Genomic DNA, 18,352 nt, shown 5'->3' on the forward strand with positions numbered 1-18,352 from the left:
GCAAAAATCATTTGACCTTTCTACATTTAAGCAGCCTCACACTTGACATGTTAACGCTGAAGTATATAATGTAGTTACACCACTCCTAAGCCTGCGGAAGTCACAATCACAGTCAGTGACTGTAAGACCTAGTAGCTTCTCATTGTCCCAGGATTTAAGGAAGATTCCTATGTTCTCTGTGACTGTTCTGTCAAAGCTTTAGATTATGTGGCAAATATCAATGTGTGCTGGTTATTTGTTTTGGCTTCTTTAGAGTGGATTTTTTTTCAGTAGTTTAAAAGTAAAATTCATCATGAGTCTGGTGACTTTAGAGCAAGTACTCTGGGTCAACAGTTAAATGCTGAAATATTCTGAGTGCCATGAGAGCACTCAGAACTTCAAAAGATAAGTACTTCATTATGCTGCAGATGAGGGAATAATTTGACCTTATTGCTTTGGTATTCTCTATATCTTTGGTTTAATTGAGTAGGAAATCGGAGGTAAAGGATCAGGGGGTTAAACTCATGATGTAATTAAAGTTGCAGTCTTAGTGTTTGCTCTTTAAGTTTAAATGTTTCTGTAAGTTAAGGCTGAAATGATTTAATACACACTTCTATATTTGGGTAAATTCTGATGGTATGAATTCCAAAATGCATGCATTAGCTTTATAGCTGAGTTACCTTAAGATGAAAGGTTTTGATAAGCTATGAGAAAAACAAGCAGCTTTTGAGTTAATGGACCCCACATACAAGTCAATCATTGTAATGCCATGTTGTTTGAAGCTGTGTCTCTGTTAATTTTTCAGAGAAGATTGTGGTTAATGACATGTTAAGATAGCCTTCAGTTCTGGCAGGGCTTGAAGCAAATATTGGTTTAGTACTGTCAGAAAGTACAAAGATAATGACATGCTAATTGACAGAGGAATACTGTGAGCAGTCAGTGAGTTTGGAGTTACAGCTTTGTATGCTTGAGTTTTCTGCCCTTGCAGCTCTCTCCTTTACTCCCTGGTACCCTGACCCCGGGTCCAGGAGGGAGTCTCACCGCTTGTGGCAGATGCTGTCCGAGCACAACATATCTCTCCCTGTAATCCTTTTTCAGACCTATGGTAGCCCAAAATCTCAGTTCTAATGCAAAGTTTAAGCCTCTACTGCCATTTTCATCTCTTTTTAGCTTCAAAAGCATTGGCCACAGTTGCAGTTTAGAAAGAGGAGTAGTGTGTATATGCATGCGTATGCTCTCTTCTTTTTCTACATAATATGTAAGTAAAAGAGAAGATAAATCTAAGACTACAATAACCAGTGAGGTCTGGGGTTGGAAATGGGTCTCATTTTCCTCACTGACACTACAGACAGGTGAGAAAACAGATATGGATTTCAAGCTTTGGACCACACTGGACAGGAATAATGAAGTGATCAGGGCACATGGGCATCTCCAGGTGGGCTCTGCCCAGTGTTCAGCCTGGAGGTGACAGATGACCCAGAGGTGCTCTGGAAAAGACCTGACAGAGCAGTGTGGACATAGCCAGAGAGTCCTCTCAGAAGATATATGCCCATGTTGTGTTTCTTGTCCTGACCACAGCTGAGACCAGGCACAGCACACAGACCTTTTGCTTGTTCTTGTGTCTCCCCCATTCATACACACCTTCAGTATATTCTCACTTGGGTTCCTTACCTCCTGAGTAATTTTAAACCCATATTTCTCTGTATGCCTGCAGACTCTATGCTATCTTGTTTGTACCTCAAAATAAAGAAAGCAGAAGAGAACTTGCTCAGGAGATGCTGAGCTCACAACCGTTGGTTGTAAACATCTCCCATAAGCTCATAGGGAGGACTGTGAGGGTGGTTGCTCCCTCTGCATAGGGTCGTGAGCGTGAGTGGGCTAGCTCAGGCATTCCACAGTCCTGCTCTAAAACATACTCTGTGCCAGCCTTCCCCAGTGCCAAGCCAGGTGTGCATGTGTGAGTGTGTGGGAAGGGAGAAAAGGGATTTCCGCCCATTGACTCCCCATACCTTCTCAGAATCTGGCACAGCTGCTCAAGGTCAGCAATATGCTATGGACGGGCGGGGGTGGTTTGCCTAAGGATGTATGATTACAATCCTGAATGCCGGATCTCCAATCTTGACTTTCCACCCCATTTTACATGAATAAGAGTCCACCTCCCAAAGTGATTTTCTCAGTCAGCTAATTAGTGCTTCAGGTCCCTGTTTTACAGCCCACACACATAGCAGCTCTTCTACATGGACACAGTCCCATTGAACAAACATGAGCTGTTTTACATGCAGAACAGCTAGAAAATGTACAAAATACACAGTGTCTTCATTAGAAAGAGGGAGAAGAAAATTCATGGATCTATGAATTTTATTTATGGATTTAGATCTACAGACTACCATTTCTTTTCAGCTTAATTTCATTCTAGTTTTCTTTTCCACTGAGTTTCTGTCTGATTCCTTTTTTTGCTTTGCTTCTTTCCCTCTCAAGGCTCTAAACATAGCTCATTTCAACTCATTCTCACACTGTTCTCACATGCTTTACCTGTTTCCTGTTAACTTCTCTTCATAGCTATTTGTGTTTTTTCCAGCTGGCAACAAGGTCGTTCTGCTGTCATAAGACTTCTAGCAAACATTTTTTCCTTCCTTCAGTGGCCATCTATTTCCCTAGCCTTCAGATGACTTTGAGTCAAATGCTTTTCCCTTTTTCTTCCTCCTAAAGGAGCATCACTCAGAGCACTTCACTGACATGGATTGAGTTTGTACTTGGTTATTGAGTTACAGACTAAAGGCAGTCCAGAAGTGATGATGCCAGTACCATTTTTTTGATTGATATTGGCTAATTACACATATGACTTCATCATACTAGTCTGATGAGCTGTCTTGATCTGGGAAAGACTTAAGAGTCTGGTATTCTAAAATAAAGAAAAAAGCTGAAAATGAAAGAACCTACAGTCTTCTGATAAAATATAGAAACACACCAGAAGACTGAAAATACAGAAATACACATCATAAGAGGCTTTAAAAATGGTCTCTTGGGGCCCTTGTTCTGTCAACTCCCCCATTTTCCTTTAAAGAGAGTATCTTTGTGCATGTGAATGTAGAACTGAGTCTTAAGATGTTAAGGTCTTTGCAGCAGGTATCTTTGTTTCTCTACACAGTCACATTTCCAACCTTCTCTTTAAGAAAACATATCCTTTCTTTCTCATTTATTTGCCCATTTTATTTTATAACTCTAACTTGTCTGTGTCCTGTTCATGGCTTCCTTCAGATAATGAAAATTATGCCTCCATGATTCTGTCTTCCCTATAAAACTCAGATTAAGCAGTGAGAGACGAGAAATCATTTTCATCTTGCTTACAGCTGGCACTTCAAGGGACCCAACAGGAGCTTTGTGTCTGAGTCTTCCTTGTTTATCTAATAATTTGCTCTAACAAATCGTTGCCCATGGGTTGTTTACGTACAAACAGTTTTTATGAAAAACCACACCCTGTTTATAGCAATTTATTAACTGGAAAGAGGCTATCTTAGCTAATTGAATTGTTGCATTTAAAGTGTTTCCTTCAACTCTAGCCAGAAGCAAAGATCCATCAGTAAGTGTACTACCTGGTAAACTATTGGTAGCTTAATTTTCTATAGCTCTTGTTCGATGAAGAGGCCTGTAAGGGTTTTGCCTTTTTTCACAGGTGCCACCGGTGCTTCTGGACAAGCAGTTTTCAGAATTTACACCGGATATCACACCCATTATTCTGGCTGCCCACACTAACAATTATGAAATCATAAAGCTCCTTGTGCAGAAAGGGGTCTCTGTTCCCAGGCCACACGAGGTCCGCTGTAACTGTGTTGAATGTGTCTCAAGTTCAGACGTGGACAGCCTCCGCCACTCTCGATCCAGACTCAATATCTACAAGGCTCTGGCAAGCCCATCATTGATTGCTTTGTCCAGCGAGGATCCTTTCCTTACTGCTTTTCAACTGAGCTGGGAGCTGCAGGAACTGAGTAAAGTCGAAAATGAATTTAAGTCAGAGTATGAGGAACTGTCACGGCAATGCAAGCAATTTGCAAAAGATCTCCTGGATCAGACACGGAGTTCCAGGGAATTGGAAATTATTCTTAATTACAGAGATGATAATAGCTTGATAGAAGAACAAAGTGGTAATGATCTTGCAAGATTGAAACTGGCAATTAAGTACCGTCAAAAAGAGGTGAGTGCTGGAGAATATTTAAGCATATTTAGTAGTAGTAATGTGATAGATAATAGCCTGAAATACATCCTTCTAACTGAGACAAATTGCTGCTTATCTTTTTTTGTTCTACAGGGTCTCTTCTTTTTTATATTTTTAATTAGATGAGTTTGAGTAGCAGTTATGGTCTGATAGTATCGGAATTTAAAATGTTCTGTTACAGCACAGAAACTTTTTTTTCTTTTGCACCTGAATAGAGATAGTCTCCAGTAGTTGTGCTCTGAAGAGCTCTTAAGTAATAAGAGGAGAAATATATACAGCATACTTCAAATTAGCTTTAATTTTGTCTAACAGAAAAAGGAGGCTATGTGTTTAAACACCTATAAATACTACAGGTACCTCTATAGAGAGGTTTCTTCAAAAAATGGCTATTATAAATAGATACAGAAACATAAGATAAATAGCAATGCATGACTCCTCAAAATTTTGACATTCATATTCTTTTTCATAAAGAATCCAAAATGGAGATACCTGGGTATTGGTTTCCATGACAGTTAAAACTTCATGAGTTTGATTCACTGATACAGCTATTCAATTGGAATAAGAGGATGTCTGCATTTCTTTTAAAAATACTCAAATTCTTATGTGCATGCAAAAGCAAAAGAATCGAGACAGAAAAATGAGTTAGGAAGACAGTTCCCCTGATATTTCTAAAACTTCACTTGATCCCCGCTCATCATCATGTCAGGATGTGTTTTATCATCTCATTTGCAACCTGTACATCCAGAGTCAGCTGAACTGTGGAAGTATATAGGCAAGACAAATTCTGTTAATAATGAAATATTACTTGTTCATATAAAATATGGCAAATGCTTAAGAAATCTCTGTGTTGTACTGAACTAGTCTATCCCTGCTAAATCTCTGTTCTGCACAATATAATAGTAAATGGTTTAATATATTAAGTATGTTAGAAAGGTTTGCAGAAACAATAACCAAATATGTAATGATTCTGTTGTCTATTTGAAATACAATTTAGTAGTGCTAAGAAGTTACTATGAAGGTAGGGACCTACTGAAGTACTGATGGTAAGGTATCTCAATTGGTCTCTGACTTCATAAGTCTTCTGAGAAGCATTTTTTCCTTCAGAAAATTTATTGCATAATTTTATATTTGACAGTATAATGTTTTAGGCAACATACTCCCTTCGTAAATTATTTTCAGATGGTTCGATTCCAGACTTTTCTTAACAACTGCTATTTCTATTTCTTGAAATGCCAATCTTGCCCTACAGTCTTAGGAAATTCTAGCTTGGACTTGTTTTCAAAAGGGTACAGGCGTTGAAATAAAATTCTGACCTCCCATGGTGGCTGTTTTTTAAACCTAAATACAAAGCTTGAATTTTCTTAATTTGAGATAGAGACAGTGAGAGACATCTGTAGGATGAAATGTTTTTTATAGTTGCAACTGATTCCCATGCCTAATTAAATTGCAGTAATACAGCTGATTCCACTTCATTGATTCTTCGTAATAGGAAATATTGAAGAAATACTGATTTAGTGCAACAATTCCAAATCAGTGAATCTTTTATATTTTACATAAATTTTAAATTTCTATAAATATTTCCCATTATCGCTACCATTTGAGTCTCCCTGAAGTAAAATCAAGTTTTATTAGATTCTTTTACTGTGTTTCTAAATGTATTCCCTGCTAGATGCCGGAGCAAATAGTAGCCACTGTAACTGATCAGTTGTTTTATTTCTGATTATTACAACAGTATTCTGGTAGGTACAGCTCCAAGGTCAAGAAACTTACCTCAGGCATAGCACATGCTTTGATTCTGGCTGTCCTAGTGCATATGGATCATGATGAAAACAGATCAGAGAATTCTTTCTATTTCTTGTGTTAAGGATGTTACAGGAGCCACTGAATCCAGCAGTGTTCAGAGTCTGGGGATTATTTCGGCCCAGGGACTGGAACCCAGCCAGGAGCACCTGGAGACCCCAGGGTCTCCGTCCCAGGCACAAGCATATTGACTGGCCCTGCTTACACATGACCGGCCCTTTGATTGCCTTCTCCTCTCTATTTTGCCATGCTTGCTCCTTCCTGATCCTTCCCCACCCTTTACCCTTTCCCTAAACATCCCATAATAATAATCCCACAAGACCCCTCTGAAATCCCATAATAGCTTTGAATTTCCCATGAGTCCCATGAACCCCCTCAAACATCCCATAATACTCATGATAATGATGCTTTCCCCTCCTTACAATCAGTTACAAAGTTGGGTTGACCCTCCTCAAGGCAGTTGCAGCTGGTCCTTTAATGGCCCATTTGTCAGAGTCTAAAGAGTCGTCATGTTCGTCGTTGTCTCCATATAGTATACCAGTATACCCTGGATACTGTGGTGAATTTATCACTTTTCTTGTTGTTTTCTATTTCTGTTTTACTAATTAACCCTTAACCAGATAATTAAATTAACAAATAATTCAATGAACCAGATGCTCTCGCATTTCATATATCCTTACTCTGCAACTATCTAAGGTAAGCTTAATGGCAAGCAGCAGAGGCAACTTATAAATCTTATTTTAAAAATGGCAGGAAAAAAGTGTGGGGTGGATTTTAATTAATGCATTAATACATTATTTTGGATTTAACCTGTTTAAAAATACTGGTTTGGGGTGATACATCTGCTTCCTCTGCTCTATGTGTCTCAGCCACCAAGAGTCAGTTCTCCACCAAAGACTTTTTATCACGGCAGAAGCAAACATGGATTTGTAGTTTTTTGATGCTATCAGTTTTAGTTACTATCTTTCTTTCTCTTAACTTTCCTGCATCCTGCAAAATAATAATAACAAAATAACCCCTCCAACCTATTCCCCCGTCCCAGCAAAACATCAAAACAGGTAAGAATGCATAGTCTTCCCTTCTTATTTTACCACCCATCCCTAACACCTCAGCCTTTATTCACGCTGTTACCATAGGATATTGTAATTCTATATTGGGGCTGAGGTCAGAGCTCCACAAGTAAGCAATCAGGTCTGGTTGTTCAGAACATCCAGTCTAAGTCCAGAAATTGCAGGTAAAAGTAATAAAATACTGAAGAATGAGGACAAGTAAAATAGGAACACCTGTCCTTTTACATTGTTTTTACAATTAGTTGCTCAGGAGTTAAAGATGGCTTTTTTTCTTTTACCAAAACTTATTAGTACAACACCAAAAATTATTAGTAGAAATTCCTCTTGGCATTAATAAGCAAGGGAGTATGAAAAACATTAGTCCTTGTAAAGGACTGGAGTAGGCTTTGGATAATACAACTTGGTTTAATCCCGAAGACTGGGTAGGAACAACAGATTGTGAAGGTACTTGTAGGAGAAGCAGACAAGTGGATGCTGAAGAATTTTCATTGTGTAAAGGAAGGAAAGTTGACAAACATGAGAAAAGATAATTATCAAGCTGGGAGTTGTTGAGAAGCTTCTAAAATTACATAATGTTTGATCAAATGTAGATCTAGAAATTTGTAATGAACAGAGAAAGTGAAGTGATCAAGCAACGCTTAGTGTAGTGGTCTGCAAATCCCTGGTACCACTTCTGTATTATCATCTATGGAAATGAAGAAAGCACAGTCATTCTCAGAGTTGTCTACGTTGTTCATGGTCACCAGATTGCTCCTGAAGTGGACCTTCTCCACAAAACCAAAAAGTTTATGCCAGCTGGATTTGAGGTTCTCCACAGTGAAAGGTGTTTATCTTCTCCATATCCATGCCTTTCACACTTGCCATAATACTGTGATCCTCATTCATGTACTGTCAAAAGGCATCTCAGTGATATCAATTCTCAGTCCATGGAGTCATGTCAGAGGGAACCTACTATGTATTACCAAGGAAGAAAATTCCCTGATAAAACCATCTATCTTCTTTCATTAATAACTAATGACGTTGAAAGATATTTATAGGTTCAAGTTTACACTGCAGAATAATGTCTGGCAAGACAGTGGATATTATCTGTTCTGAGTAAGGTGGAAGAACCAGAGAGTATCTACCAGAATGTATATTTTGTGTGCTTACCCACAGGTTTTTTTTAGAGTTGCACATGAGACAGAGCACCCAAGGTACCATTTTTTTTCCTGTTCATTTTGTACCACTGATGCTGTTTGATTATAAGCAAAGACACGCTGATGCTTATGGTGGCTGTTTCTGACACCTACTGTTGCCTGGGCTACAACTAGCAGCAGACAAGAGAGGTTCCCTGAAGTCACGCAGCCACTCTGCATTGGGCACAAATGTTTTGTTGTCTCATTATCTACTGTATAATATTATCTCAACTAAGGGAGAATTTGGTTTTATGAAGGCTGTCACTTACAATTTCATTTTGCTAGATTCTAAGCACACAATGAGTAATGAGAAATAGTTTCCCATTTTCCTGAACCAAATAAAAATGTTACCTGATTAAACTGCAGCTTCATTCAAGGATGTAAAAGGGAAATCCCCAGTTCTGTATATGATTCACAAGCAAAAATTATTCTACCTGTAATAATAATATGGCATTCTGACTTCAAGTGTATTGGAAAACACTGGTGCAACAATGCAATCGAGTAGCAGTGAATAGTAGCAGTCTATAATAATTAGTGGACAGTCATCTTTCCCACTAATTTAAAATGCATGTTCTGTCTCATATATTGAGAGTTTTTAATAGAGAAATTACAGCAAAACCCCAGTGTCTCTCACTCTTCAGTTAGCTTTGTTTTAGCTTTGGTTCTTTTTAGGTATTACATGTATATCGTCACATATGTGAGAAGGTGCTGACTAAAATGCTCACTAATTTTCCCATATATGTGAGATAAAGAAGGGGGAGGGATTAATAGACTAAATCAATATCCTCTGGTTTTACAATAAGTTTAATTAGTGCAATTTAAATACTTATACTAATAATTTATATCTCTGTCTCGTCTTGTCTCATACTAACTGGCCCATGTCATTTAAGCTATATCTGTATAAGCTCAAACATAGTAACAGGATGCGGTTATAATTATCGTCAGTGCTGTCTCATTTTGCTTTGTTATTAGACATTCTGATATCAATACAGAGGAAATATGAATTTTTAAGTATATAGATGTTACTTTTTTCTTTTTCACTTTTCAAATGAATAAAGACTAGCTGGTTTTGGTTTGGTTTTTATTTTTATTTTCCGTTCTTAGTTTATTCTGATCAACTTTACCTTCCTCTGTAAGTACAAGATCATTGGACAATTTAGAATACTTGATATTAGCTGGATGTAAAGTGGGTTAAATTCTCTATGTTTCAGTTTTGATGCTCTGGAAGCATTTTAATAAGCTTTTTTATGACTTTATCATTAAAAACTGAAGTAAATACATAGTTTATCTAGCACCCATGCATAGTTATGAATCATGCTGAGGTGTAGATAAAGAAGCAAGAACTAAATGTGCTAAAAGATATGTTCAGGAAGGACGTTTTTTCTGATCGTGAATTAACTTTTTTAAAGGTTTGATTTAAAACATAGAACCATTTCTAAATTTTCATTTCTCTTTTCAGTACATTTCTACACAGCTGAATAATCAATGTTTAGCAATAATTCAGCTGCTTAACTACTAAAACTCTCCCAAATACCTCTAGTTGATCTTCTAGGAGTTCCTACTTCCTAGGGGCAGGCCCTGGTTTTCTGAGTTATTAGCACCTGCAGAGCCTGAACTGGCAAAGAGGCAGAGAAAGTGTGAAAGAGGATTTTAACAATTTAACACAGTTAAAGAGATTTACAAGAGTATAGGCTTTATTAATAAGAATTTCACAGAAAATATTTCAGGGAGATCAGCTTCAGGCTAGCTTGCTCACTTATTTGCAAGCCGACAAGCAGTGAGATAGGACTCCCCCACATAGGTAACACACATCACTGAGCAATTGTTTTTAACATAAATTTCTATGTTCCCATAAAACACACAGCGGTGATTACCAATATGAGCAGTATCACTAAATTATTAATTGGTTAATTAAAGTCTTAAATAAAGTAATATGATATTCACATTTTATTGATCAATTCTTGTTTTCTAGGAAAAGGGTGTTGCAGGATAAAAAAAGGTGTTTGTTTTTGATAATAAAAGCCATCTGTTTGCTCCTGCTCAAAAGAGGACTTTTCAAAATGCAATCATCAGTTCTTTACTAGCTTTCTATGCAAAGTAAGCCTCAATGAAGTGAAAATGTTTCATAATAATGTCACAAATTCAGTGACATTTTCATTTAAAACATGTTAAATCATTTCAAATCTGTCATTTCATGTTTATGTCTAAACATTTCAATAAAGCATTTTGATTGACTGCAGTTTCTTCTTATTTCACTTGGACTTTAGCATTTTTGACAATGCAATGCTTATTTATACCTTATATCATCCATATAATATTACTATACAAAGCAGTATAAATAAGAGAGAAAGCAAAAATTATTCCTTACCAAAATTTCGTATCTCAACAATGCCTACAGAAAATAATTTTAAAGTACCGAAATGAGAAGTTGCTATGTTCTTAGTAATGTTTTTTAATGTTTAAACTGCCATTCTGTTGGAACACTGGCGTTTTATTCACCTATGGAATATAAAATATGTCTGGAAATGCTGGAAATTTCTGTAGAACGCCTCTGGCAGCAATACAGTTTAACGAGTCTAAGTCAAGCTTTGTGACTGTCTCAGAGAGTATAATTTTCCTTTGGAACCACAGATTGATTTTGAGTAATTTTAGTAGCAATTATAATGAATTTCTCATTAAAACTCTTTCAGATGCAACAACCTGAATTATTGACTCTACAAGCAGGAATGACTTTGGAAACACAACATCTAAGAATTATCCTGTGTTTAAACAAAAAACGCACCTGAAAGATAAACAGAAACACAATAGCCATCTCTTAGCAAGTCACTGTGTATGTGAATATTTGTCAAAAGACTGGAAAGGTGCAGTCAGAAGTCTCCATATGAAAAATAACAAAACCCCACAAAAAGTGGACTCTGATAATATTTGGACATTTTTAACACCAAAGGAAGATGTGTTTAGTCTATGAATCCCATAACTGGGAGGAGTGATGTATGCACGTTTAGGTCCATGTCTCCAAAAGACCCTTTTCTGCAGACTCTCAGCTATAGTGTTCGAAAAGTTTGATAAACATTTTTCCAGGAAAGAGCCAGGTACTCTAAAACAGGTCATATGTTTGCTTTGTAAATCATGTAAAAGTCTCTGTGTTTATAGATAAAGACTCCATGGATTGTTAAATAGCATAAATTATATAAGTACCTTATCTGCTACACATACTTAAAGTCTTACTCTAATTGGTTATCTGTTACCTCAGAACTGAATGAAGTGTAGGTGTCCCTGTGGAAGCTGTACTTATTGCTGCTAGAAAAAAATATTCTTTAATCACAGGGTGGGAGCACATCTGCTTAATACAGCATTTAATTGTGCCTACATTTTAAATGCATGTTAAAGCAATTCTCCTGAAGTATGTGAGCAAATTCCTTATACAGTCAAAAGACAGAGGTATGCTCAGAGGGAGATCCCGTCTGCTCAAGATAAGACATCTAAGTTAACTCCAGAGACATCTCTCTGCTCCCTTGGCTGGGTAAGGAAACAGGGCACTTCAATTAGAAGAATTACTTTACTAGGCAGTGAAAATGTAGATCCAAGTTAGACAACTTACTGCATCAACTGCAATTTCTACCCTGTGGTAACAGATTTCAGCTTCTGAAGGCTTAGAGCCCACATAAGGGGAAATTGATCTCTGCACTAACTTTTTAATGATGTCTCAGCAGGCATCAATAACCTTTGAATGCTGCTATATGCTGCACACAAGTTGCAACCCTCTCATCACAGTTCTGGTTAAACTAGCCATGAACTGACACCGTCTTTTTATTTTGAACACTTGCTAGAAGTAATTAACTCAAAGAGGAGGAGACTTGCTCTTAATGAAGTGCAGTGGAAATCTCTCATTTCACTTCCTTTTCTGCATCTTCCTTAAAAGAAATGTTTCTGGGCTGTCAGCCTCAAGCAGGAACAACCAGTAGGGCATATCCCTAATCAGCAGTGCATAATCCTTCTGCTAGAAAGTGACTGGCAGCAACAGAAATTGGCTTTTGGTTTGAAGGAGTCACTACTGATGTACCTACAAGCTTCCCTACAAACCTGGGGTAGATTTATCACCATGAGCTAATTTTTTCTACTTAGAATAACAAAACATTTGCTTAGCAAACAAAATTTTAGAGAAAAAAATAATCTTGAACAAGGTGAATAAAGTAGTGCACAGGATTTCATTTTGAATGTAAACCTGTAACTATAGGAATTTACTCTTTCCTCCCTCCATATACTTGCTGGGGATCTGGCTGTTTTTCCTCCCACCCCTGCTGTGGTGGGTTTTGCATCTGCCAGCTGCCTCCGTTCCTCTCATGGCCTCTATCAGCCATTCCTGACTGCTGCCACACCCTCCCTCGTGTAGCTACTCCTTCATGCTCCCCACACCTTCTGCCATAGCTACACCAACAGCTACGCTTCACTCCTCACTGCAAGACATTTTGGCAAAGCCCAAGAGCTTCAAATAATTTGCATTATTTCAGCTCTAGTAACTGCCCTTGTAGCATGAAGAGCTCATACAGGCATCTAACTCATAGAGGAGTATTTAACTCCTATTTTTTCTGTTTCTTAGCTCCCAGGACACTCTTAAACAAGCCCTCCTCTCTCACATACCTCGTAGAAGGCTCTTACACAAAGCTTTCTGCCTCCTGTTCAAGATCTAACCTTTCCATGCCTGTGCTAGGTGCAATTGGCCTAAGGTAGAATGACTGCTTAACCAAAGCACATTTGAACATGCTGACTGAAACTTTTGCATGCTGTTGCAGTGCAGATTTTTCCACTGCTTGGCAGGACTCCCTCCATTAAGATAAATGTTTATTGAACAATAAGACAAGACAGCCAAAGCAAACTTGTTTTAGGCCTGTCTGCTGGTTCTTTTATCTGCCTTCTCTGTTCTTCACCAGATGTCCACAGAGCATTCTTCTCTTCCCTCCTTACCCTTTGTTTTGGCTATAGGCCTTAGTTATCACAATTAAAATAGTAAAGGGTTTCTTCTTCCATTGTCTCCATCAATATGTACATCCATTATCAAACAAAAGCTTTATGAGAAAAACAAAATCCTGTTGTATGAACTTATACTCTTGTGTCTCCAAGAGATCAGATCTTTACTGAAATTTTTGAGCAGAGAATAAAACTTTCTAAATTTTCCAAGTCCAGGAGTTAAGGTGGAAAAATAAAGAGAGGTGTTGAGTATGGAACCGGTATGAGAAACAGGAGCTTGTATTTGTGAAAGTCATATAGCTCTGAAGTTTGACTGTTAGCCTTTGAACTTCTAGGGTATTTTCCATACTGAAAAGAAAATGTTCACACAAAACTATTCAGTCCTCCTTATAGAGACACTTGGCTTTCTTCTGCAAATAATAGGATGACATTCTTCCCCACTGCATTCCCACTTCATCAGATCATCATCAGACCATCTCCTTTGGCATGGTCTAGCAGAGTCTCCCATTCTCCTTTGACCCACTTCCTTGTAGCCCAAGACTTGATAAATCCCGATGCGCAGTGGAGGTATCACAAGTAAGGGGAATTTGTCAGCACTCTGATAATGCTCGTTTGAACTTTGAGCTTTCACAATCTATTTTTTCACGGTTAGTCCAAATACTAGAATAGCTTTCAGTCAATAATTTGGATTGAATGAGACAGCTGGAAAAAACCTCCCTTTGTGGTTATTTGGATACAAAATATACCATGAGACTCTATATTGTTTGATACCATCTCAATAGCTTTGCCTTGTGATACATCTAAATGTCCTTTCTCCTTTTTACTGGCACACTCGAGGAATCTCAAGATCCATATTTATTTCTTCATCACCCTTTGTCTCCTCTTTTTTCTAACACTGCCTCTCTTTTCTTACTGAATTGCCCATTCTCTGTTGCCCTATCCACACAGCTGATACTACTGCAAATATTCCTGGGCCCCATCCAAGGCCACTGCTTTTGCCTCCCAAAGAAGGGAGCTACACACAGCAGGAGGTAGAAGGAGCTTGAGGCTTAGATACAATCACTCCCTAGGCTGAGCACCAGGAGAAGAGTGTCTCAGAGCCATGCACTCTCACACATTTCTGTTGAATCTTGTTTTCCCTAATTTAATGACTCCATCTTGGGAGATAGAGCAGATCAAACAGGACTCCTAGGAATAAAAACCCTTGTAAATACACACTCAGGAAAGGAAACTTCTCTTGTTTCCCAGACTCAGTAACACAAGAAACAGTATGGTTAAGTAGGCAGAACAGTGGATTTTAGTCCTTCCTTTGCCACCAACTTGCTCAGTGATTTTAGAAAGTTGATTGCATGTTAGATTCACAAAGAAAGTACAGGTATCCACAGCTTCTGTCTAACTTTGTAAGTATGTAAACTCCCTAATCACTTAGAGATTTATGGAATAATTACTTGGGTTGCAATCTGTACCACTTGGCTATTCATCCAAGTCACTGAAATGTATGTTGAGTTTCCTGGTGCCTTATTCATACCTGAGACATGAAAGGATTCCTGAAGGGGAACATGAACTCCTTACTCTGTGTGAAGGGGTGCTCCTTGAGACTTCCATAACCATGGAGAGTGCCCCAATTTACCCTGCCTTAGGATTGTCTCAGTCCTTTCTGATGAAGTTGATAAGTGTGCTTCAGGTCAGATTGCAAGGTGGTTACAGATAGGGCACCTTGAGATCAATAATTACATTGTAAGGCTGATTGCAGCTCCTAATAATGAAGGGTGCAGCAAATACAGCAGGAATAACTTTTTTTTTTTTTTCTTAAGGCTTGTATTTTACTTGTTTTGTGGATAATGCAGTCAGGACACTGGCAAAACAAATACTCCAATGGTTCATTTCTACTTGATGAATGAAACTAATCCAACCTACCTCAGCAGAGAGGGTACGGCTAGAGCAGTCTATGGTACTCTATGGTACTCCTGCTTTTGTGTTACTTGATAAAGCTCCTTCTTAGATCTGCCACAGAACTGCTCTATTTCTTGTGCTTCAATGAAATTTTGAGGACTTTTTGTCATTTGTATCTGCCTAAGAGAATGTTTTCTTGGGACAAGAAAAGGGATTTTTCTTCATTTGCTTCTGGGAGTACAGTATCATCCATTTCTTCTCCTTAAAATAAATTCTTAACTTTCTTTTAAAACATGACAACAAAGCAAGGATTATGCCTTTTGAGGGCAAAACTCCAGAAGAAATTGCTTTTGTTAGTTACAGCTTCAGTAGTCTGGAAAACAGCACATCAATATCTGCTAAGTACTGTTGTGAAGACTGAAGGAAGGATTGGGGAAAAAAATAAAAGCATGCTGAGTTTTTACTGAAAGACTGTGAAAAGCTTGCTAGTTTTGTTGCCTAAAAAAATCAGTTTTATTTCATTAATATCACTAATGAATATAGAATATAACAGTCTTTCTTCTTCTATGTTGCTTAACTTTCCTGGTAATTTGACTTACATTTTTATGTGCTAAATTTACAGGACCTGACAGAACTTAAAACCTGTGTGAGGATTAAACAATAAACAGATGATGGAACTGAAAGCACATGTTTTTTTTCAATAATATTTTTATTAAATTTGGTCTCACAATAGTGGAAGTAGACCATTTAGCAGGTTATATGTACTACATGTTATGCTTTGCAGACACACTCGGGAACTGATCTGCTTATCTGACATGTAACTGCTTTCAGTTTTCTTTTTTTTTTCTGATTAGGCAAATGCTTAGCCAGCCCTGGACAAAGAATTGAGATTGCAGACTCTTCCTGTACATATCATATCCTGTACACTCCACATTAGAAGGTGTTTCAGGGATTCAACAGATCAGTAGTTTTCTTTTCTACAATAACCCATATTTTCTGTGTATCTCAGTCTTGTGCAGATGTGTTGGATATACTTGGGCATGTCAAATGGTAGGAGAGATGGAGGAATTGAAACCTCTTTAAGGTCTGCCCTTGGTTTATAGGAGAGCTAGATGGGTAATCTTCTGTTACACTCACTAATTTACAGTCAGTGGGTCCTAGAGCATGATTCAGCTTAACGGGCACTAGCAATCAGCTTAGTTTCCTAAGCACAGCTGTCTACTGTTATTTGAGATAACCTAAGCTATCTGAGATAAATAAACAGAGCTGATAGATATGGCACAATACCTACAGGGGATATGAGCCCTTCCAGACCAAGATGACAGGACAGAATACTTCAGGAAATCTGAAACAGCACTAGGTGTCTGTATGTAGGTAACTGAATTGTATCTCCAGGTGTAAGGTAAATTTCTTCCTAGGATCAATTGACTGTATTAACTAGATAGTCACTGATGATGGGAGCTTAGTTAAGTAATACACACTACTTACATATGCCTAAATTTAGGTGTTTCAACCTCAAACTGAATTTAGGTGTTTCAACCTCAAACTGGATCCCTAGTCAGTGGTAGTCATTAATGGAGAGGAATAGACACTTCCAAAATATTGTTTTGTTTATCTAACCTAAAATGAGATCATTTGCCCTTTGAAGCTACCATTGGCTGGTGAAGAGACGTCCTGATGACTGTCTTAGACCTCATTTTCTATAGCTGAAGTTATAATAGAATTTATTTCAACTTAGGTGTCCAGTTTTGCAATATTCAGAGTTTCTCTAGAATGCTGCCATCTACGAGTATTAGCACAAGAAGGGAAATGCCTTCTGGCATCGCCATTTTATACTGTCACTTGCCCCTCAATACCATGTACAACAGCAACTGGCAGTTTCTTAGAGAACATAAGTCACACAGCTGTGTGATTTGGTAAGGACTGTTTCTTTTCTTTACTATCTAGTGATTTATCACTATTCTTGACCAGTTCCATACAACTATGTGTCCATTCTGGAGGGACAGATTTCCCTGTCCTCTGTGTATGTTACTGAATAGCATTTTGACAGTGCCAGCTACTTAAGTTGCTGTTTGTTTTACCTCATTTCTGTTCTCCTCTGACACAATGAGTCCACCAGTATTTCCACTCAGTTTTTAGTTTCATTCTTGGCTTGAATTCTGGAATCTCCGTGGAATCTCCAAATAGGGTGGTTTATACTTTTTTTTTTTTTTTTTTAAAATCTTTCTGCTTTAATTCAGGTCCTGCTATTCTAACTTGTTATTTACTGTTTCTGTTATTGTATTAATATCAAATACTCATCTAGTGAAAGATGCAAAGTTTTAGTGAGGCAAAAGGCTGAAGAAATAGTTGAGAAATTGGCAAAAATAAGACATTTTGAGGAAAGATTTTAAGAAAGTGAAAACTCTTTTGCTTGCAAGAGAATAGGCTCAGTTGTGGGTGAGCACTTGCAAACAAGCAAGGACTTGATAAGAAAGGATTTTACAGAAAGTTTTGAAGAACAGGGGAAAGCCAAAGGTGAATGCATATGAATAAAAGAAAAAAATCCAGAGCTGAACATCCTCTGGCATGTTACTTATTACATCAGGTCATTGCTTTTATGCTTTGAATATGTTTCATTCCAGAATAATGTTGGAAAAATGTGAAGGTCCTTGACATTTGTGGGAGAGAAAGAGCAATGCAGACCTTCAGCAATTTCTACTTGCTGAAGGTCTACAAAATGCAGCATGCCTATGCTCTGTTGCTCAAGTGCAGGATCTGGCTCATTATTTTTTTAGGTGGATGAAGAGGAAAGAGAAACATTTTATTCTGTCTGCTGTGCAGAAAAGATAGTAATATTTAATTACCAGGGTAATGCAGTAATTTAAATTAGAGGTTGTTCCAAATAGCTAACCTTAAGGGGTTCATTAGCAGCCCTGTTATGGTTCACAAAAACATGACTCAATTACGCAGCATTTGACATTAAGGCAAGCTGAAAGTGTAACAGAAGGTAAAAAACATTTGACACTTTATTAATAAAATTAGTTCAAGGCTTAGACTGGTTTTTTCTGCCTTTTTAATAACATGCAGAAATAAACTAGAAATAGCCATTCTTGTAGAGTGTTTGTGCTATAAGTCCCTGACTCATTCCACATAACCTCAGGTATTTAACTAATGTACCTATGTCAGCAGCCTAGCCTTGGGTGCCTTCATAGTTCATGGGAAGAGACAGATGTCTCCAAACAGCAGCTAAGACCATCTAAGAACAAAATAAT

General features: G+C 37.8%; 1 protein-coding gene across 1 annotated transcript in view; it reads left to right on the forward strand.

Moving 5' to 3' along the window:
- The window catches only part of TRPC4 (transient receptor potential cation channel subfamily C member 4), a 162,234-nt gene that overhangs the window by 84,475 nt on the left and 59,407 nt on the right, over nucleotides 1-18,352 (forward strand). The window contains exon 4 of the mRNA XM_074815805.1: nucleotides 3,653-4,171. Coding sequence (XP_074671906.1) covers nucleotides 3,653-4,171 — 519 coding nt within the window. The remainder of the gene's footprint in view (nucleotides 1-3,652; nucleotides 4,172-18,352) is intronic.

Source organism: Strix aluco, chromosome 2, assembly GCF_031877795.1.
Source record: "Strix aluco isolate bStrAlu1 chromosome 2, bStrAlu1.hap1, whole genome shotgun sequence".
Classification (NCBI taxonomy): domain Eukaryota; kingdom Metazoa; phylum Chordata; class Aves; order Strigiformes; family Strigidae; genus Strix; species Strix aluco.